Here is a 23,795-nt window from a genome sequence, read left to right on the forward strand (position 1 = left end):
GTTTTTAACCTGGTTAAATAAAGAATGAAATGAAATTAATGAACATGAACATTTGTATGCCATATTTATGAATTATGGTATTTTTTTATGAAGTGGTGTTCGAAACCATAGTGGACGTTATTGAGTGCACTCATTCTATCCCACATTGCACCGCAATAACGAGTGTACAGCCGATGTACATACTGCGGCTGTCCGAATTTGCTCACTTGTTTTCATTCACTCCTTCAAGTGAACTGTATTAGTAATTTAAAGATCTGAAACATTGTATATGATATGTCGATACCTGCACAACATACTAGTATTACAAGAATCTTCAATAGTTTCTTCATCTGCAACCAATCCAGCGGCACATGCAAAGGAACATGCTTGAAACCAAAAGCCATAAAATCTCCAATAGAGGAATTGTCCCACTTGGAAGATTTGGCCTTCCTCGATGGTCAAGTCCACCCTGAGGGGTGTGACCTGTCCTAGACCTTTAATGAGAGACACTCTTCAATGGCTCTTTCTCTCTCTGGATAGATGACCGACGCATCACCTCTGCTGTCTGTCAGCTGGCCAAGCAGGCCAGGCTGGTAGGCCTACACACACATCAAGCCATGTGCGTGTGTGTGACCAGAAACCCAATCCGATCACACGGTCGCGGATCATCAGGTCCAAGACCTCAAGCCACGTGCAACTTCCTCTACCACAACGGAGTCAAACTAACCATGCAAGTTCATCGTATTTTCTTCAGTCAACACAGAAGAAATCAAATGCAACTTCAACACCATCGGACGAACTATCAAGACTTTCTCCTGCGACAGTATGTCCGGGCATCCTTCAACCGCTCAGGCAAATGAAAGTAACGTACGATATACAAAATCGCTTTGTTCAGACAAAGGAACTTGCAGTCATAACTGATGGTTCTCTCAGGTGTTTTGCATAGCTCCATTCCTCTGTTCTGATCCGGTTCTTCAACCACTTTAACTTTACATCTTACCCATGTATGTGAGTTCTGTATGTATGCGTTTCTGTTAGTTTTTGTTGTGTTCGACCTCGTCCACATTCGACACGGTGCCATTGAGTGTTAAAACTCGAAAGGCGAAGCTTGAATTTACGGGTATGTCCCTCTTTGGCTAATGTACTTTCAAGATGTAGGGGCAACATGGCGACCCGCATTCGAACCCCTTACCCGTATGTATTTTCAATGGCATTTTAAAAACTTACGAGAATACTTTATTACTTGAAAGAAGTATTTAACAATTTAAGTTGCATGCGTGTTCAATCAACATAATATATTAAGTTGAACAAACTTAAACTCCCATTTTTAAGTATAGTCGACTAGAAATATGGAGTTTTCCTAACATAGAAATGTAAAGTTTAGAGCAGTGGTTCTCAAAGTGTGGTACGCGTACCACTAGTGGTACTCAGGCTCCCTCTAGTGGTACGCAGAGGAATCACTAAATTAAAGTTGCTGTAAACGCGATTCTAAAATTAGTTTCTATTCTAAACACATAATAAATGTAAGAAATGTATTGCTGAAACACGTTACAAAGACTGTGAACTGTGTTGTACTAAAACAGTGGCTCGATGACGCACTGGAGCCACTGAGCCTGGCCCCTCCCCTAACATTATAACAACTAACGTTAGAGCGCATTCGCTTCAGTTCCCCCATTCAATCGCGCGTTGCTGTCACTACCGTTAGTTACTACAGCCTACAGTTAGCTAGCTAGTTATGCCTTCATCATGTAAATGCATATTACTTAATTGTAAAAACATATATAAATTATTTTAAAAAACAAAACCGCTGATATCAAGAAGAGGTGGATTAATTTTGTGAACAGCTACCTTGAACACCACCAACACCTGCCTCTGCAATGGTTGTTTTACACCGGATAGTTTTAAAAACGTTCATCAGAGACAACTGGGATTCACTGATAATCCACTGCCAGTCCGACACGGGACTTCATCCGCCCGTCCCACCAACATCTGGTGCCATCGTTGCAGTACGTGCCACTGCCTGCCCAGTTGTCTTGTGTGCTTACTGCTACTTTCCCGCTAGGGGTTGTGGTTTCAGCTTGGCTTTTAAATTTTTTTTTAATATAATTTAAATTTGGCACACATTTAATAACACATTTTCTGTGGTGTGACAAACTCAGAACAAATATTTAACTTTGACTTTAAATATAAATGAATGTTAAAACAATACATTTTAATTTAATCTTTATTTGAGTAAACTTTTTTTTTTTTTTTTACATTTAAGTACATTACAGTTTTAATTTAACTTTTAGATACAACACATTTTAATTTAATCATTATTTTATTTACCTGTATGTAAGCACAGTGCAGTGTTAATGTACAAACTGCATTTACAATGTTAAATTGGCTGTCAACAATACATATTCCTATTAGGGATAAACTGCCTCGTTTTTGAACTGTGCAGAGCTGTAGCTGAATAGTTAGGCCTACTACGCTACTGTATTTTAATGTTGGTCGTTATGGTGGTACTTGGAGAGCCAAATATTTTCTGAGGTGGTACTTGGTATAAAAAGTTTGAGAACCACTGGTTTAGAGTTTATTCAACTGATCATTTTGCAGTGGTCTCTTTTTTTTCTTCTTCTGGAGCTGTAGTCATATCACCCAGTCCTACAGTTTATCATATACCTTAGTATTAAACTTTTGACAACTAAAAAGGCTACACTTTCTAAATAGTATATTATTGATTGTCATTCAGCATTTATTGTCTGAAAAATACACACTGTAAACCCTAACAGTTATGTACTAAATAAAAAATGTGCACTCAAATATTACAGAACGTTGTGTGGACTGAAACAGAACACAAACTGAATGAGTTATAGAACATTTCTAGTTTACAGCATGATCATTGGAAAATAATTATATTGTTAAATGTGTTGTAAGTGCTTTCTGGAAACCGATGTTGATTTTAAATCACCAAAACAAACACGCCCCTTTTTTGATAGCTCCGCCCTACACATACGTAACCCAGGCAACGACTATGGCGGAATCTGCTGTGCCAGCCGGCCTAGGGTATGTCATCAATAAGTGAAAGCAATGTGTGTTACTATGGTAATCCAGGTTGAATGTTCAGTGGAAAAAGTCATTCCTTACATCCCAAAAATACAAACACAGTTCTCATGAACAACTCGATAGCATGAGCATGACAGACCAACTAACGAACATATTCCAAATATGACAAGATTAGAGGGCTATATCGATCATGAAAAGAGGAACCAAAGGAAACAAACATATTAGGAGTATATTATCTTACTTTTCGGACACACTTTGGGAGCTGACGCTTGAAACAGACAGTGAGGAGGTTTAGACGCTCCAGGCTTATACGGTGTGGAAATGGGTAATTATCATAGCTGAAGTGAATGACAATACGATCACAAATGGACAAGCAAGCAAACATGAACATATTCAAGCAGGGCCGGCCCTGACCAATTTGCTGCCCTAGGCAAGATTTTACTTTGTGCCCCTTGTATCAAGGTTTAGCACTACACGTTATCAGTCTTAAGTTGTGGAAACACTTGTACTGATGTTTTATTTTTATTGTTGTTGTTTTATATTATGTCCAGTCCATTCTACCCCGTCATTATGTTCATGATATTATTTTTTATTTTTTAAAGGCTGATGATAGTAAAACTGTACAAAAATTGCACCAATGCCACATTACAGCCTAAACACAAAGAGCAAGAGTGCATCTAACATTCATGCACAAACTATTCATTTAGAACAAGCAAAAGTGTTTGTTTTCCAGTAGATGGCAGCAATATTCCACTAAACTATGAGCATTCATGTTTTCACCAGGAATTCAACTGAGAAATGTTTATATTTAAAGGTCCAGTTTTTCGTGTTTTTTTGAAGCTTTGATTGTGTTTACAGTGTGCAATATAATGTGTTCATGTTTCGCGTGTAAAAAAACACAGTATTTTTCACACAATTTACTTATCTGTATACTGCTGTTTTCACTGTCCTCAAAACGGCTTGAAAGATTTCCCTGTTCTATGAAGTCCCGCCTTCAGAAACACGTAACGAGTTCTGATTGTGCCAGCGGTTCCCGTGTTGTGATTGGACAGCAGCTTAGGGCACGCAGAGCGCACGTTACCGGAAAGGTCACGCCTCTCACCATAACGGGGATGCATGCGCTCAATGATCTCTAAGTACAGCGTCCCTGGGAAAGCCAAACAAAGGTGACTTGACTCCGGGATGAAAATAACAGCGTCTCGACGACATGGCAACAAACAAGCTATACGAACGCAACCGAACGCAACACTTCCTCTCTCCACGCGGGAGCAACAAGACCACGCCCCCTTTTTCGTGCGTTCTTGTGGGCGGAGGTTAGTCGACATACTGCTCTACTGACGTAATTAAAGCAGGAAATACCAGGATGTAGTCCTAACCAGCCGATCGCTGTAGGCTTTGAAAGGGAACTTCTGTTAAATAAAATATCTCGCTTGGCATTGAACTTTGAGCTTTATAATTTTACAGGTATTATAAATGCTCTAACAGCAACATTACACACTAACTAAAGTTTGAAAAATGGGATCACGAAGAACAGGACCTTTAATGTGAATTTTACATAAAATGTTGCTATTTTAAATAAACCTGTATATAAATATCATTACTAATTTCGGCAAACACATTTTAAAATTGCTATACACCCCCTTAAAACTGCAGAGTAAAAACATTAGGCTATTAAAAAAGTGATATTACATGCGTTTAATATTTTTATTGTATTTATTTTTTACAAAATTACACTGGCTGTGGCTTCTGGAGAACCCAGAACAGCTGCTTGCATAAAGTTTAAGGTAAAAATAACTGGAATAAAAAAAAAGAAGCTTTTATTGAAAATAAAATCAAAATGAAGTGAGTTTTTGCTTAAAACAAGCAAAATTATCTGCCAATGGGGTGAGAAAAATAATCTTATTTCTGTTTGGGACAGAAACAAGATTTCAATCAGAAACCAGATTATTTTTCTCACTCCATTGGCAGATAATTTTGCTATTTTTAAGCAAAAACTCACTTCATTTTGATTTTATTTTCAAGAAAACAAGAAAAATATCTTGTCATTTTACTTATCTAGTAAATGCACCTTGATTTAAGAATTTCTAGATATTTAGACTAGAAACAAGACAAATACTACGTAAGAAGAGTAGTTTATCCCTTATCTTCGCTGCATCAGAGGGCTTCTGTCTTTTTTGACACTTCAATTCGGCCATCCGTCAATAATAATGAGGCAACTTACACCGTGTCAACACCTGGCGCGAACGGCCAAGCACCCTAAAAAATGAAAGCAATCCTGTCTGCGTTGGATGCGGCGAGAGGCGACGCAACACAACAAATTCCCCTAACGATAAACTGATCGCGCGTTATATTTCTGACGCACTTCAAGTAGATCGGCGGGGGGAGATTGATGAGGCCGACCGGGAAGGGGGGACTTAGTTAGGTTTTTTTTTGCGCTTTATTTGGTAATATTTCAAATTAATATTAATAAAATACTATCAGTAATACATTTTGGCGCCCCTATGGATGAATGACGCCCCTAGCATTTGCCTATTCCGCCTATGCCACGGGCCGGCACTGTATTCAAGCAAAAGCCAGCATATATTAGTTCTGTGAAACAAAACAAAATCAATGTTACTTGCCTATCGAGAAGAAATAAAGCAACCTCGACCTTAGCTCCTTGAGTTCTCTCCAGCGCTGGAAAGCTAATCAGATATTTACACGGGTCCTACTTCTAGCCTGATCGTAAGACTTATTTTGTTCCACAGACATCTTCCACATTTGTTTTTTATCTGCCATTTCTGTTGTCACCCGGCTAATGTCCGTCCTGTGTCGTGTCTTTTGAATAATGACGTGCACTGAGCATTAGTGCACTACTCTCATATTCTCCCCGTCATTAGTAGACACGCCCCTTACTTCTGATTGGCTATAGTGTGTTTTGGTACTTGACCTGAGACACTTTTCTAAAGCAGTTTTGAAATACCACTTACCCCACCTTTAAGTGATTAAATAAGTGATAATTGAGCGATAGTGATGAACACCTGATGATAATGAGCAGAATCACCGAAGGAAAGAAAAACACAAGAACTACAACTGACTTTAGCCACAGCCTTAGATGAAATTAACTGAAGATTAGAAAAGAAGACGTCACACTCAAATGTATACTACTGCTACGTGAGCTCACAATATAAGGCAAAAATTAAATGTAATTTTTATCTGTTATTCAATGCATTAATAAATGCAAGTTCTGTTAATTTGTACTCGAAAACAGGTGCCATTTTGCGTTAGTTGGCAGGGTACAAATGGAAATGGCTCACTCTCGTTTACCCGATATCGTGTATCGTCTTGTGAACTAAGTGTATTGTCACAGCCCTATTAACTATAATTAAAGCCTAAAAAAAATTCAGCAACTACCTGTTAATGGACATATTCATGTAAAGTAGACTTGTTGACAAGTTTGGTTGGGTAAGGGCAAAACGCACAACATATAGAGCCTTCAATGCCCTGTAGATGGCGATATAAACCACCCAAAAAGTAGCCAAAAAGATAGAAGTACAGTAAATAATAAAATTTGCTCAAATACTTTACACCACTGAATCAAACACCTGAACAGGTTAATCAATGTCTTCAGGATTACTAGAAAGTTACAGGCAGGTGAGTTGCCCAATGAAGATATGAAGATTTTAAGACTATTCAATAATGACCTTAACAAATTCAAAACATTATTTTTCTGTAAAGGTGTATTGAAACAGTGTGCACTGTGTTCACTGAATCAATGACACTATTTTCTTTTTAGAGCAGCTTTACAACATAATCAAACTGTTTGCATCAAATCATTATTTTCCTGTTTATCCCTGTAAAGCTGCTTTGAAATCATCGGTATTGCATTAAGCACAATATAAAAAGGTGACTTGACTGTGTTAAAGAAATCAACTGGACTAATTGAATAAGCTAAAAACACCTAGGATCAATGACGAGACCCCCGCAGCTAGAACCAGCTTCCAGATGTCATCAAATGAGCCCCAACAGTACCCCTTGGAAATCCCCTTGGAATTATAAGGTTCTATCTGACATTTTTGTCAAAATTGAGTTATTCACATATTCTTATTCTGTGACAACTTCTTTATATTATGTGATGTTGTTTTTTAAGTTTTTTGGAACTTTTTATTTAGAAAATAAAAAGGTTCTTTCTACACAGTCAAATGGAATGCAAAAAACTTTAAAGCTCAATACCTCCAAACCAGTCAGAATGCAGATAGAACCTTATTATTCCAAGGTGGCGACATTTTCTCTAATTAAAGATTAATTGAATAATGCAGTGCAATGTTCATGGCCATTTTATTGATAAAGTTCCATTTACACAGTGGAATTTCACCACAAGACAAAAGTTTTTTTTAAATCTAGAATCTTTTGATTTCAAGATATTAAACTGAATCAAATATTTATAGACATGCCTCTATATAATCACAATTAGGCATCTACCGTTACCACTTAGTATTTAAAACTATAGCAAAGGAAATTATCAGGTGTGGCCATGAGTTTATATGTACATCAAAAAAAGAAAATAAACAGCCTGAAGGTCAAAGTAAAAATTGAAGAATTCAAATAAAAGACATGGAAGAAATGTTGTAGAAGTGTCACCTGTTCAAGTATCTACGCCACAAGTATGAGCCACAAAAAGGTCTGTGGGGAGGATGAGCAAGACAGACAGTGTGTGGCACAGATCTCAGAGAGGCATTTATTTATCCCTGGGGATGCAGCGTGTGAGCGGGGAATGGCAGCTTGACATCCTAGCTACTCAGCAGCAAAACGTGAAAAAATCCGGCAACTTGAGTACTCAGCAGTGCAGGAATCTTCCACACAAACCAAGAGGACACCAGCAGGGAAAGAGACTGCCGTGAGTGCTTGAGTCATCAGACCCACGTCTGTATTAGAACCATGTGTGTCCCCGCTGATGGGCCGCTGACCCTGTCCTCTTACCCGGACCAATCCTGACTGAACACTGCCCCTCCTTTACAATTCCCCAGCATGGTGAGGGCACCAGAGTCCCTGTTTATTTAGACACTTTTCACTTTTAGTTTTCTGTTAAATAAATGCCTTTCTGAGGCCTGATGCCACACCCACTCAGTGTCTTGCTCTTCCAACCACAGATTATGTAGCCTGGGAAAACCCAGACAACTTCCGGCAAATTTAGATTTGTTCTGCAAGTAGTCTGGCAAAGAGTCCATTCAAACCCATTTCTAAACCCTAGAAATCGCGGCACCAATTAGAAACGTTGGGGCGGGCTTTACACGATGACGACAGCGCAGCGACATTGAAGCAGATTTGCCGCTACTGTGGAGTATCACTCGTTCGAATCAGCTATCGCGTCTGTTTTAAGCGATTTAAACTTTTCCTTTTCGTTAAAACCCGAGCAAAGAACAACACTCGAAGCCTTCATATCTAAAAAAGATGTTATCGCTGTCTTACCGACTGGATTCGGCAAAAGTCTGATACCAGCTTGGCCCTTTGGTGGCTAAACGAATGGGTCTTAGCGAGAGCCCTCTGGTAGTGTTAATGTTTTACAAAATATAGTTTTAAGTCCTTTTCAGGCGTGAATGTAGTTGTTTAAAGCTCAAATATGTGGTTTATTTATAAAGAGAGCGCCTTTTTTAAAATTTTATCTGCCGTTTTCGGAGTTGTGAGCGCCAGTGGTTCAGCGGCGCTCAATTGATCATTGAGCCCGCCGAGAGGCGCCTTTCCTCGGCCAGTCCTTCTGCCGTCTGCCGCTGGCTCTGATGTCTCTGTAGTGGTTAAACCGTCTCGTCTTGTGTAGATCTAACGGCTGATCTTTGCTCTCATTAATCTATAATTTGTTCCTAGACAGATCGTTTTGTCTGTGGGCAAAGTGAAGTTTCATAACTTTATATTTTTAAGATATTAAACTTTACCGTTGTAGTCTCCTGGCGCTGACTTTGACTGAATTGCTTTATTTATTGTATAGCTTCTTATACCTTTTACTTATACTTTTATGATTGCTATGGATGATCACACATAAACTGACATTTAACAAAAAGAGACTGGGTTGTATTTTGTGTCATATTTAATTTATTACAGTGATAATCATAGCCTATATTATGTGTGTGTGTGTGTTTTTAAATGTAAACGAAAAGAGGCAGGGTTTTTTATATTTCGTTTTGTTATAAACATGCATTGAAGATAATATGCATTGCCTGCACTACATATACAAATATATAGTGAGTCATACTGTCAAGAGCATAGTAAATGTAAACGAAAAGAGGCTGGGTTTTTTATATTTCGTTTTGTTATAAACATGCATTAAAGATAATATGCATTGCCTGCACTACATATACAAATATATAGTGAGTCATACTGTCAAGAGCATAGTAGGCGGACTAGTGTCCTCCCGTCCTCGGGAGTTCATTCTCCGGAGTCAAACTTGGTAAGTCAGAAGTTCGCGTACGAAATATGTCATAAAAAACACCACTGCCTCATTTCATTAAAAAAAATTATAATAATTAAACATAATAATAGCCACACGAATGTGGTTCAGGCAACGCATAGCTAGGCCTACATTGATTATCTTATATATTTATAATAAAACTAAGTATAAAACACCCTGCCTCTTTTCGTTAACATTTTAAAAATAATATATTAAACATTAATATGTGGTTTAGGTAAAGTGACCAGATTTCTGAAATGGAAACCGGGGACATTTCCTATTTGAGAACACAAGTACAGACAAGAACGCATATTGAGAAACGGCCAGCTGATAGTCTCAGCTGTTTCTCCTTCGCTCTGCAAACGTCATCTCCCTCATCGCTCTGATTGGTTTTAGGTCTATCCAATTGTGCCGAGAGGCATTTGAGCGACGCCCGTTGGTGACGCCCCTTTGGAAATGATTTGTCTATGAAGCTTTGCCAGACCATAACTCAGTTACTACTGAGAATGGTCTGGTTTTAACCAGGCTACAGATTATGTGAACAGTCTCAACAAATCATATTTGAGCCAAAGATTTGGCCCACATTCATCTACGGTGTGAACGTAGCTTTAATTTTACACAGATACGTGTTTTCTGGTGCCATTTTAAATGGCCGAGCCATTTATAACTCTTTCCACATATGGAACACAAATAGGGTCTCACATCCGCATGCGTTTTCAAGTGCATCTTTAAGTGTGATGGCAAAATAAACATTTTATTACACTGATCACAATTAAATGGCCTTCCTCCAGAGTGAACGCTCAAACGATTTTTAAATTTGCTCATTTTGTCACACCTTTTGTCGGAACGCTGTAATTTCTTTACAGAATGAGTTTGCGAATGACGTTTCAGGTCTCTTTGATATGTGAAACTCTCTCCAGTGTGGTCTCTCATGTGAGTTTTGAGGCTTACATTATGCGTGAAACTCTTTCCACAGTGATGGCATGTGAAAGGCTTCTCTCCAGTGTGAAGTCTCATATGAGTTTGGAGGCTTACTTTATGTCTGAAACTCCTTCCACACTGATGACATGTGAAAGGCTTCTCTCCAGTGTGAACTCTCATGTGAGTCTTCAGATTTCCTTTATGTGTAAAATTCTTTCCACAGTAATGGCACATCAAAGGGTTTTCTCCAACATGAGTTTTAACGTGTCTCCTAAGGTTGTTCCTGTTTGGGAAACTCCTTCCACACTGATTACACACGAAACAGTCTTCTCTTGAGTGAATCCTCATGTGATAATCAAGGGATTCTTTACGAGTGAAACCTTTTCCACACTGAACACATATGAACTGCTTCTCTCCAGCGTGAATTCTCATGTGAGTCTTTAGATTTCCATTGTGTGAGAAGCTCTTTTCACACAGGCTGCATGTGTGACGGCTCACTCCAGTGTGAATTCTCATGTGGGAATCAAGGGTTGCTTTATAAGTGAAACTCTCTCCGCACTGAGAGCATGAGTAAGGCTTCTCTCCAGTGTGAATTCTCATGTGAGTCTTAAGGCATTTACTGAATTGGAAACTTCTTTTACACTGGTCACATTTAAAAGTTTTTTCTCCGGCATGAATTGTTTTTACGTGCATGTTAAGGCATTGCTTATCTGGGAAATTCATTCCACACTGCTGACATATAAAACAGTCTTTTCTTGAGTGCATCCTCATGTGGCAATTAAGGGTTACTTTACATCTAAAACTCTTTCCACACTGATCACATGTGTAAGGTTTCTCTCCAGTGTGAATTCTCATGTGATACCTAAGGTTTAGTTCTGCTTTAAAGCCATTTCCACACAGTTTGCAGGTGAAAGGCTTCTCTTCAGAGTGAATTCTCATGTGCCTGTTAAGACTTCCTTTTTGAGTGAAACTTCTTCCACATTGTTGGCAGGAGTAAGGTTTCTCTCCAGTGTGAATTCTCATGTGCCTTTTAAGACTTCCTTTTTCAGTGAAACCTTTTCCACACTGTTGGCAGGTGAAAGGGCTCTCTCCGTTGTGAATTCCCATGTGGACTTTAAGGTCGCCATGTTGACTGAAACCCTTTCCACACTCAAAGCAGGAGAAATAACTTTTAGTTGCCTTCTTCTGAGCTCTGTTTCGTAAGGGATTCTTTACCGTCTGTGAGCAAGATTTTTCTCCACTTATGAAATCATGTTTCTCAATTTTAACCTTCTCTTCAATTTCATTCAGTACTTCACTCTCCTCTTTTAGCGGCATCAGGTCTAAGGAAAAAAGAGACAAATACAAGTTACCCTCAGTGTAATGACCCAGAGCAACAGACATCAAAACATTTAGACATTTAAAGCATCAAAACCAACACAACCCTCTACGCACACCTTGGCAAAATAATTGCCATTGGCTAGTACATTTTTTAGTTTACATTATATGTGTGTGTACTGTGTTTTATTATTATGTATATTTAAATACACACACATACATGTATATCTTTAAGAAAAATGTGTTATATTTATATATAAAATATTAATATAATAAATTATATAAATATACAGTATATACATGAAAATATTTCTTAAATGTATACATGAATGTGTGTGTATTTATATATAATAATTATACACAGTACACAAACATATATAATAAAAGCATGAACTTTTATTTGCCAGGTGAGTAAACGCAATTGATCGTTTGACAGCACTAATATATATAATATATATATATATATATATTCCACCCAATCAAGCATTATATTATGTTATGATGATTATCAAGCACTATTTAATGACAGAACATTAGTAATTAGAACTAAAACTTATTCATGTAATGTATGAATGCATAGTTTGTCCTTTTAACCAAATATAGGACTGGTGGTGGTGCTCATTCAGTGTTTCTGTAAAGAAAATTGATAATTATTATTAAAAGATAATAATAATACTACTAATTCTACTATTAATAACAATATACAACACAAAGAAATTATGAGCTGCTGGGTTCATGAATATTAATCACGTTGTCTGTGTTCGCTCAAACTGATTTGCTGAAATCAAAACAGGGACAGTTATAGATGAGAGCCAGCCATTGAGATTGCCGTTTATATCACATACCATATTATACATCAAAACACATATCTTCTGCTTGTTCTTAAAAGCCGAATATTTCCAAATAAACTCCGTTATTTTGACAGGAAAATACAACAAAGAATATCATTCACATGTAGCGTGTCGATTCTGCGTGATTTTTCAGATTCTCTCTTTGCGTGCGTGTGTGTTTGAGAAACAGCACTCTCAGAGGAACGGAGAGGTTTCGCCTTCACACTAGAGTTTCACACACAGGTACGCTGCGCATTCGTTGAGTAGAACTGAAATAGACAAATCGCTTGATCAGAGAGCGAAACTATGTTGCTCTGAGTGTTCAGCGAGTGAAAATATATCTATGCTAAACTTATTCTTAGCCTCTAACACACACACTGACTAATGAATGCTTAGAATTTACTCGCCAATGGCTAATGATATTTAGTCGCCCGAGTGAAGATTTACTCAGATACGCGAGTGATTTACTCGCATTGTACAGGGTTGCAACAACATGTATGCTAAATCCTATACAGACAAAGCTACTGAAAAGAGGTGTTTTCTGTAATGTCAAAACCTCTTATCAATATTGTTAACTCTTTGTTTTCTTTAGGACACGTCCCAAAACTTTCAAGTCAAGTCACCTTTATTCATATAGCTCTTTCTACAATACAGATTGTTTCAAAGCAGCTTTACAGTGATAACAGGAAAATAATGCAACAAAGTTTGTTTAGACTGTACAGCAGATCTAGAATAAAATAGCGTCATAGTGAAAATTCAGTGATGGTTTATTTCTGTTGTAAAAAAAAAGTAAATGTAGTTAATTTATCAACACAGCCGCTCTGGGGAAAACAGCGATGTCATTGTCCAGCACAGTTCAGTTCTCTTAGAATGTTGTCAATGCAGGCAGATTAATAATATTGTTGAATATTAAGTGTCCCAACTAGACTCTCCTGTTTAGGCCTCATCGAAACAACAGCCAGTTTGTTGAGAAACAGATCCTCAACAAACCCGTCTCCATACCGGCGTGATGACTCCGATATTCAACCAGATGAAACTGGATAAAGATTCTGAATGATCCAATTAGGGCTGCTCGATTATGGAAAAAATCATAATCACGATTATTTTGGTCAATATTGAAATCACGATTATGTAACACGATTATTTCACATGACTTTGGGAATGTGTTGCATTTGTTAAAAAAGACACCTTTCAACAATTCAATTGAAATTGTAACATTTGTTGTACTTTTTGAACTATTAAAATAAATATTATAACATATTCAAATCAAAGTATAAAAGTATTCAAGTAAAAATGATAACCACAAATAAATAAGATCAACAATATGGTTCGGCTAGATATGGTTTTCAGGTTTTTCAGGTACGTCTAACATTAGTTTTCAGGTACAGAAATGTATCAAATGTAAAATAACATTGCATATGTGAGTGCATAAATTAAAGATTAATCCTATTAAACTTACAAAAGCTATTCAATCAAGAGCAGTGAGTGATGTCCTTGTCTTTTGTTGTTTGACATTAAACAGACAGCAGTAAAGGCTACTGCCCCTTTAAGACCTAATTCTCGGATATGCGTCATCTTTCTCGACTGTATAAAGTTTACTTAAGGCATATAAAGACTATGTCTGCTAGAACACTCATCAAGATGGACGTTGACATACGTTTTGTGTGAGTTTGTCCGTTCAAGAGCAAGACTTGAAAGAGAACTCAATATTTGCGCGCTGTAAGACGTGTGCGCGCTTTCGGATGAGTGCACAGAGACACATTTTCTCAGCGCGCTAGGGCTGGGTATTGTTAGAAATTTGACAATTCGATTCGATTTCGATTCTTGAGGCTTCGATTCGATTCGATATTGATTTATTAGCTTCGATATCGATTCAATAATAAGTAAATACACAAGTAATGAAGTACCTGAGTATATTTTTAAATAATGTGTGCAGTATTACCAATGTTTAAGAACATATTGACCCCAGCATGTTTCCTGTCCCGGCTCCAACGCTACATATAATGCTCACTTATATCATATGTGAGCATTTCTTTATAAAGACAACTAGCCTATATTTGTTTTTAGAAGGTGGTCATTTATAAACTTGATAGTTCTGAAACTTTGTTAACATGGGGAGGTGTAGGCTGCAACATTTGCATGTAAATGGTAAACGACAAACACAACCAAGAAAACTGCGATCATGTGGTTTCATTCATACTTCGATGTTTAGAAGACAGCAAACTCCGTAGACAAAAATAAAACGCACACTCGTTTGATTTATAGTGCTAGAGCCTAGACCTCTCTGTGTAGCCTAAAATAATAGCCTATATATACATACATACATACATACATACATACATACATACATACATACATACATACATATATATATACTTTAACCCAAGCTAATTAATTAAAACGGTTTAATGGGTAAATCTTCTACAAATATCTTTTTATTTTTAATTTTCTTTTCTGACACTCTTCAGTTTTTGTTAAAACACACTGCTGCTCACGCGAAGCTCCTGCTCCCGGTGTGAATGCACTCGTTGATTAACATGGGCGCCGAAAAAATACGGGCTGCTCACGCTTGCGGTGTGAAACGGCCGTTACAGTGGAATCCAAAATGAGCCCAAACGTCGGCTTTTAACGTTGGCGGTGCAGGCTTGAACGGAGCGCAGCTGCTGTCTGCCATCTTGCTGTTTTTGTAAAGCGTGTCTTGTACAACGCTGAACGCTCTCACTAGAGTGTTACCCACAGCGCCGCCACTGGCCGGTGGGCTGAATCGATTCATAGGATTTGATGAATCGATATTGAATTGAGAAACAAATAATTGCAATGCATTGATGAATCGATATTTTTACCCAGCCCTAAAGCGCGCGCTACTTCTCATTCGCGTTTTCTGGCACTAAACCCGGGTGATGACGGCGAAAATGACTGGTCATATTCGAACATAAGACAGCACTCGCATGCATTAAACAACGTTTACAAAGAGAGAATTATTTGAAAAATATGAAGGAAAAAAAGGACGTTTACACAGCACCCCTGCTCTCGTCAGTTTTTGTTTCTTTATTAGATTGTCATAGGTCACTCTGTGTTTAATTTTCAAGTGGTTAAACAAATTTGTGGTGTTCCCTTGCGTTGCAGCCACTACCATGTAGCAAATCTTGCACGTAGCATGTTGAGCCAAACTGTCCCCAGACAACGGAGTTGGTTTTGCCTTTTTTGCTCACCAAACGCTGCTGTAACTGCCCTCCTTCTGCCATCTTTACTCGCGGCAAGTTTTTAAATTCCAGCGGATGATATGCACATGAGTCACGAGACTCACGACCTGAGAGAGAGTTTGTGGCTTCGGGAGTGGCGGATGTGTGCGTGCGCGTTTCATTCAGAACGCAAGACAAAATAAGAGTGTTATTGCAAAACTGAACATGGCAAAATAATAGTTTTTTCTCGATTGTACTATTTTGGTGATCGTTGGGAGCCAAAATCAAAATCAAAATCCAATTAATTGCACAGCCCTAGATCCAATCTAATCTCACTTCTGAACTGTAATGCTGCCTCGATCATAATCATACACTGTTTGTTTCATTGTCCAGGGGAGAATTGGCCCCCCCTGACTGAGCCTGGTTTCTCCCAAGGTTTCTTTCTCCATTCTGTCAGCTGATGGAGTTTCGGTTTCTTGCCAATGCTGCCTTATATCCAGTAGTTCCTCTCTGGTGAAACTGAAACTTATTCTTAGCCTCTAACACACACACACTGACTAATGAATGCTTAGATTTTACTCGCAAAATAATTGCAGAGCTCCTTATCAAGGCAGCCGTTTGTGGCACCATCTGTATATATGAGCACCAAGAAGGTTCTTGTCTGGGACACGCAGAGGAAAGAAACCTTGAAAGTGAATGATTTGACATCTGTGCAGAAGATATGGATAAACTGATACATGCAGTCAGAGGATCCCTGAAGAGAAGATTCTGAAGTTGGCGTACAAGGTCTTAAAAGTTGGGGGCACACGCTCAGTGCAGTTTCCAAATTCACTTCTTGCTGTTTTGAGTAATACAATTGTCTGTAAAAATCTGTCCTTTTTTTGTGGATTCCGTCACATCGCAAAACGTATTTTTTCTGGGAGTCCTAAGGAATTTATTATCATTCACAAGTGTGGCATCTTTTTGGTTGTCCATAGAAACCTGATCCAATTCAAGTGAAACATGGTGTGGAAAGGTTTTCCCATCATGTTTGACTGCTTTTATACAATGTAAAGAATTGACAAAAAAATGTAAAAAATGTGTACCTTGAATGCAATGTAAGTCGCTTTGGATAAAAGCGTCTGCCAAATGCATAAATGTAAATGTAAAGATATTTACATACAATGTAAATATCTAATGTAGCGTTTGAAGAGCAGTACTAAACGACATTGTTCTTGAGCATCAATGAATCTGTCTTTACTTTTGTTTTTCTTTATCATTTTTAATTTAGTTTTTTAGCTTCTGCTTTAAATGGTAGGCAAGCTGTTTTATTGTAGATTATATATAGTTTATATATTTTTTAAATGTGTATATATATATATTTTTTTTTAATTTGGCACCTATTATATTGCATAGACTACAGATACATTCCCTTCTTTTGTTTTCATAGCATTCAACTGCCACATTTGTTTGGAGGACAACACTGGCCAGGATTGTGGAATGACAATATATAATAATAATAATGATAAATGTTTTTTTAGATACTGTTGCATAAACGGCTTTCATAATTTTGAGTTCAGAAATAGATAATGGGTTTAATGTTACAAAAAAAAAAGTTAATTCAATTTAACGAATGCCCAACTTGCAAGTAGGATCTTCTCAGGTGCATTTAAAGGCAGCATTGGAATGTATCTAGTCATGTGATCTCAACATGTCTGCCCACATGAGAGACCCGCTTCATGTCAAATAAAGCTGCTTTAATTAGGACACTCCGGTGACATTCTTCAAAAACATCATCCATTTCTGTAGAGGCATTTCAATTAATTCAGCTTTGAGAATGAAACCAACCTGTTTCTTCCTCAGTGTCTTCTTGTTTCAAACTGAATACTTCTTCAATCTTGATGTCTTCACTCTCCTCTTTAATAAACGCCATCTTTACAATAGTGTGGCGTGGATCTCAGTTGCTTCACCAGGAGTTGACTTCACTCTGTCGTGTTTAAGATGAGAATAATTAACAGAAAGAAAAAGGAATCCAAAATAATACAACTGGGTGTGTCTCGGTCTCAATCAGCTCCCTAGTCCAATATTTTTTGCTTCTTACAAAAGCCACAAAGCAATTTACTCAATATACTTTATACAATTTACTCACCCGAATACAATTGAATACGAATTGAATGACCCGTATTCTATGACCCGAATACGGGTCATAGATATATACATAGATACCTCATTAGTGCCTGCGTGGATCGCTCGAATGAGGAATCTACGTATACATATCCATGACCCGGCCGCTATTTTGACCTCACCTACGGGAAGTGATGGCAGTCTGCAGAGCTGAAGCATTCGTCTGATATGAGGTGATATATTTGCATAAATACCATTTGGTTTCTCTCAGAAACCGATCGTTTCGTGTCTTAAGACATCAATGTGTCGTCACGAGCCGCGGGGTTTAATTTGAAGTTGTCTGTCCATGTTTTTTTTTACTCTAATAGAATTAGACCCCATTGACAAGCATTATATGAGTTAGAGCTGCAACTAACGATTATTTTTTCTGTCGACTAATCTAACGATTATTTTTTCGATTAGTCGACTAATCTAACGATTATTTTTCCAGATTAATCTTATTATTCTTTTTTACTGATTATTGTATTTAAAAGAGGGTAGTGAATTTGTATATTATTTTAACATGAAATCAATGAATGATGACAATATTAATTGTATTTCAGGAAGGGTAGTGTACATAGTATGCCATTTTATAATGAAATGTATGAACAAAAGAAGCTTTTTAAACATAATATATAATGATACTATTCATCATAAAATGTATACAGAGTAGGCCTAATTAGGAAAAGTTGTTTACTATAGTAGTTGAGTATGATTTACTTATTGATTTGTGTCAATAGTAAACGAAAATGCACTTGTATTTATCTGCAAAAGGTTCACATACAGGAGCTTTCAGCATAGTGTTAATGTATAACTAGTCGTCTATTTTGAAGATACATGTGCATAAACAACGACTAAAGCTGCCAGAAGTTTTAGCCCAAACTTCAAAGACACATTTAAATGATTAAAGCTAGAGGCATATCTTAACTTTAATGTTACTTTAATCATGCAAACTACCTATATACAGCATGTTATTATGCATATGTGTTTGGGACAGAGGGGAACCGGGTCGCATTAACAGGAGATATATGCAGCCCATAATAAATAAAAGCACGAGACGTACTGGGGTCGGAGAAGAACCCAGGAAAATGTGACCGTTGCAATACACGCGCCACAGTTCAGCTGCGCGAGAGAACACTGGAAGGGTTGCCAGGTTTACACAACAAACCCCACCCATTCATTACTCAAAACTAGCCCAAAACAAGCCCAATCGCGTTTCGGGGAGGTTCTCTGGTAAACATCGCGTTCGGGGGGTTAAATATGTGTGTTTTTTTGCTTCAACCCGCGGACATGAGACACAGCCCGCGGCAACAGTGTAGAAGTAGCCCAATTCCGCGGAAAAAAGCGGACTTGGCAACACTGACTGGCAGTGTGAAAGCTCCCGCTCTCCACGCGCACAGCTTCTGCTCTGCCACCGCGCGCAGTGATAAACCGGCGTTACAGAGCGAACAAAGCACAGTTTTATTCGGCTTCTGTTTAAAGTACTCCTACACTTTTGAATGTCGCGGTCTGGCTTTATATGATAAATGATAATTTTCACTATGCCCGGGAGCAGAAGCTGCCATTATTCTAGATCTTCTGTTCCATTCTAGAACGTAAATAATGTGCCGCCGACGCGTCGACGCATTTCACGCACGTGTCGTTGTAGCCCTAAGTTAGACACAGCAACGGTTGGAGTAAAAAATATTAATTTGTGTTCTACTGAAGAAACGAAGACACCTACATCTTGGATGCCTTCGGGGTAAGCAGAAAAACATCAAATTTTCGTTTTTGGGTGAACTATCCCTTTAAAGGGATAGTTCACCCAAAAATGAAAAAATAGCCCATGATTTACTCACCCGATTGTATTCGGGTGAGTAAATTGTATAAAGTATATTGAGTAAATTGCTTTGTGGCTTTTGTAAGAAGCAAAAAATATTGGACAGGAAGGTAACTTGGAACAAGAACAAGAGTAGAGATGGGTAGCCTGACGTCGTCATACTCAATTCTAGTCAGAATATGAGTCTGAGACCGCTCCGTTGGGCTGTGATTATGGGGCGTGTTTCAACCGAACCAGGAAAGACCTCAATTGGATAGACCTACAACCAATCAGAGCAACGGAGCGACGCATAACGTTAGTAATTAGTAAAGCACTGTGTTGCCAAGTCCACGGGTTGAAGCGACCCCAATTATGTGATATACAAACCCAGGAATGCGATTTTTAGCTGCCAGCCCTGCCAAAATAACACATATTTTACCCCCCAAATGCCTTTTTTTTCCCGGAGAACCCCCCCCCCCTAGAAAGCTATTGGGCTTGTTTTTGGCTAGTTTTGAGGAACGTTGGCAATTGGGCAGGTTTTGTTGTTGGCAACCCTGTCTGCACGCACGCTGGAATAAGTAGCCTAACGTTAGAAGAAAAAGATGAGTGTAAACGATCTTTGCCGGTGTTGTAAAAAAATAATTTAAGGATACACAGAGTACTTACCAACACGATCATCATTTCTGAGAGAAATAGTAAAGGTGAATGCATATGAACAAGTTCTCCGTTTAGGATTAGAACAAACTCAACCCAAGCGCCTTTGATGACGTGGATGATTACGTTACTGTTGATCATCTGTCCATCATCGTCTAAAGCCCGCCCTGACAATTTAATTGGTCCGAACAGTTTCTGTTCGGGCATAATTACTTCTCTACCGATCAATTCCAGACCGAACTGCCCGAGTAAAAATGTTGTGGGCGGGGCTAAGTTTGGCTGGCATCCAGGCTAAGAGATGGGCACACTAGAGACGCGCGGATCAGCTTTAACGTCAGCGAATCCGCTGATAAAAACAAACCATCCACCCGCACATGATTTTCTCTGCTTTAGATCCGCACCCGATCGTCACATTACAATTATTCAAATTTTTAGTGTTAAGTGCAATGCTATTGTAACATATTAGCTACACTGAAGTGGGTTGTTTATATAGAAAATTAAAAATTACATTTCTTAAATAACCTAAACTAGGGTCGACAACCTATTCAGCACACGGAGGAGTAACTGCTGGAATGTGAGCAAAAGAGAGAGATGTGTTTGTATTTAATTCAGATAAAGTAGCCTACATCGCACATACAGATCTACATTTTGAGCTAATCATTAATCCTAGTAAGTTACACAGCTTGTTTTATGAAGTTAGGAGCTATAAATATGATTGAAGTGTGAAATTTAAATAACGCAAATCAATAAAAGCATGCAGCTCTGAAAGCACGAGCGCTGCGCGATCACACGCACACAACAGTTACAGCTTGTTCTGCTATTTGTTGCGCCTAGCTTTGAGAACATTACAATGGTGTATTTCGGAGATATCAAGTAAATAAAGTCCCATTAAACATTTCATATACACATCACAATGACGGTGATGCATGGGCAAACTCCATTCATGCTGTTCATGTGTTTCGAGTTGCTCGTATCTCTTCAGCTGACACATGAACTGCCACAAATTAAACTTAAATGTTTCCGTGTCGCATCCTGAAGCACAACACAGTTGTCTTCATTTAAAAATAGGGAAATTATATTAGCAGTGCTGATGCCGCTCTCTTGCATTGCGGTCTTTGATCTTGAAATGAGCTGAAAGCGAAAGTTAAGCGTTTTATCATGAAATGAGAGTTCTGTGTCTTTATTAAAATTAATACATTAATGATTTATATATCTTATCCACCCGCATTTTTGGAATGTTACTTTTTATTACTTTACCCACCTGACCCGCGGATATAACCGTAATCCGCGCATACTCAGAGTCCTTACAAAAAAAAAAAATTTGTAGTGTGTTGTTAAATGGACTAAACCAAGCCTCGAGGCAAATGATTTTGCCTCAATGATTTTTTGAATTCGAGTAACTCGAGGAATCGTTTCTGCCCGAGTGTGTGTGTGTGTGTGTGTGTGTGTGTGTGTGTGTGTGTGTGTGTGTGTGTGTGTGTATATATATATATATATATATATATATCAGGCAGTGCCTCCTCAAAAAAACTGGATGAGAGAAAATAATCGATATTACAAAAAAATAAAACAAAGCATATATTACAAAATATGACGATTACAATTGTAAAAGGCACTCGTTTTTATAAAGTAATACTGTCCAACAGAGACACCCGCCAGTGAAGTTGCGCACCTCCTCTCTCCCCATTGACTTAAAGCAGATACCCAAAAGCGTGCGCTGAATTTTGTGCTAGGTAATTGAAATGTAATCTACATGTACAAGCTTGATGCCTGTTGAAAATAAGTTGACTATTAAAAAGAAAAGCTGAACATTAGTTCACAAATAATATATATTGTTTAAATTGTAACTTAGTTAACTTTAGTTATTATTTTGGAATAAATATAAAATGTGTAAAAACTTGATGAAATGAATACTTGATTTTAATAAATAGAACATAACATAAAGATACAAAATAGAACTAAATTTGGTCTCTCTTTTTATTTAAAGTTTATTTAACCAGGAAAATGAAGTGTAACGGACATAAATTAACATCTGATGTATAAAAAAACGTGAGGACTCTGCGCATACACACACATATATATATATATGTGTGTGTGTGCAGTGGTTTTTTTAATTGAGGAGGCAAAGTCCTCACGTCTTTTATATACATTAAATGTTAATTTATGTCCCTGTTATACTGTTTGTAATATTTGACTTTTACCCTATTTATGACATAAAAAAGAGTTTGATTTATTTTAGAGTTAGTTTATTTAGTTAAAAATGGGACAAATAGTTACATGAAGTAGTCCTAATTTAAGTTAACAAATTTAAAATGATTTGGATCCAGGTAACAGCTGCAGGAGGATTGTCTAAAAGTGATTACTGGTTCCAGACAGAATGACTGCTTAAGGCGCACAAACATATCTTTAAAAAATAATAAAATAATCTAAATAAACATAAAATATGCTCTGTTGCAAGATGTCAAGTTGTCGTGTTGAAACAATCAGTTTTCAATTGGGTCATTGAAGTCTGGCATTGTTCTGCTACCCCTTGTTATTTTTGCACATTGAAGGTGGCAACCCTTCAGGTATAGGAGATATGCTGAATTTAGTCTTTCAATTCTAACATTGTCTAACATAAACAATGGCTTAAGGAAGCGTTGTGTCATTTAAAGTGAGGTTCACACTTCAATAAGTAACAAACAGCCTCGTTTTTCAGTTAACTTACTCGTGTGCACGCATTTTGATCACAAACAGTTCATTAATGCTAGATAAAGCATTACACAATTTCATTCAATAATAAATAATTTAACAGCTCTTGTACAAACAAAACAACTATAGTAGAGATCTCAAATGTATGTATCGATTTAAACTTTAAATGCTTAAAAACACAAACCTTTCTTCAGCCGAATCACTGATGCAGGGGCGCGGCGCCGCCTTATGACGTCAAATCGCCAAACCAAAATAAAAGTCCTGTTCATGCGGTAAAACCAGTGCATAAAACTTTACATACAGAAAACACAAAATAATAAAACATATGTCAGTGGGTAGACAAAGACAAGTGATCAGCATGACATTTCAATGGGATAAACAATTTAATTTGAAAGAACATGCATCAATTATAACAAATATCAGTCAAATACTGATCACAAATCAAACAATTGAAATATGAATCAAATACTGTGATTAACAAAAACAAGAAAAGTGACAGATTCTTTAAATATTATGATTTTTTTGTTGTTGCCAAAAATACCACTTATGCATAATATTTTCCTTTGTATGTGTTTGTTATCTCTCTCTCTCTCTCTCTCTCTCTCTCTCTCTCTCTCTCTCTCTCTCTCTCTCTCTCTCTCTCTCTCGTTTTGTTTTTGCTTTACATAAGGATCCGATTCCATTCCAGAGGTTCTACCTGTGTGTTTGATGCATAATAATATTACATAAAAAAATCTGTGCAGAATTTTGTTTTGTTTTTGTTTTTTAAGTATTTAGAGTGTTTAAAGTGTAATTTGTAATAAATAAATAAA

The 23,795-nt window shown here is 37.6% G+C and overlaps 1 protein-coding gene across 1 annotated transcript; it reads right to left on the bottom strand.

Annotated features, from left to right (window-relative positions):
* Positions 1–9,079: 9,079 nt before the first annotated feature.
* LOC307126773 (uncharacterized protein) lies at positions 9,080–23,227 on the bottom strand. Its single transcript, XM_079817464.1, has 3 exons — positions 23,168–23,227; positions 17,526–17,664; positions 9,080–11,691 (listed from the first exon to the last, which is right to left on the bottom strand). Exons 2-3 carry the CDS (start codon positions 17,608–17,610, stop codon positions 10,034–10,036), a joined length of 1,743 nt encoding a protein of 580 aa, XP_079673590.1. The 5' UTR covers positions 17,611–17,664; positions 23,168–23,227; the 3' UTR covers positions 9,080–10,033.
* Positions 23,228–23,795: the final 568 nt, after the last annotated feature.

The sequence above is a fragment of the Gobio gobio genome (genome assembly GCF_949357685.1).
Source record: "Gobio gobio genome assembly, chromosome: 5".
Classification (NCBI taxonomy): domain Eukaryota; kingdom Metazoa; phylum Chordata; class Actinopteri; order Cypriniformes; family Gobionidae; genus Gobio; species Gobio gobio.

Coding starts and splice junctions, on each gene's coding strand:
- LOC307126773 (XM_079817464.1), bottom strand. CDS start 17,610: ATGGCGTTTATTAAAGAGGAGAGTGAAGACATCAAGATTGAAGAAGTA. Junction 11,692..17,525: donor AGACACTGAGGAAGAAACAG/GTTGGTTTCATT, acceptor TTTTTTCCTTAG/ACCTGATGCCGCTAAAAGAG.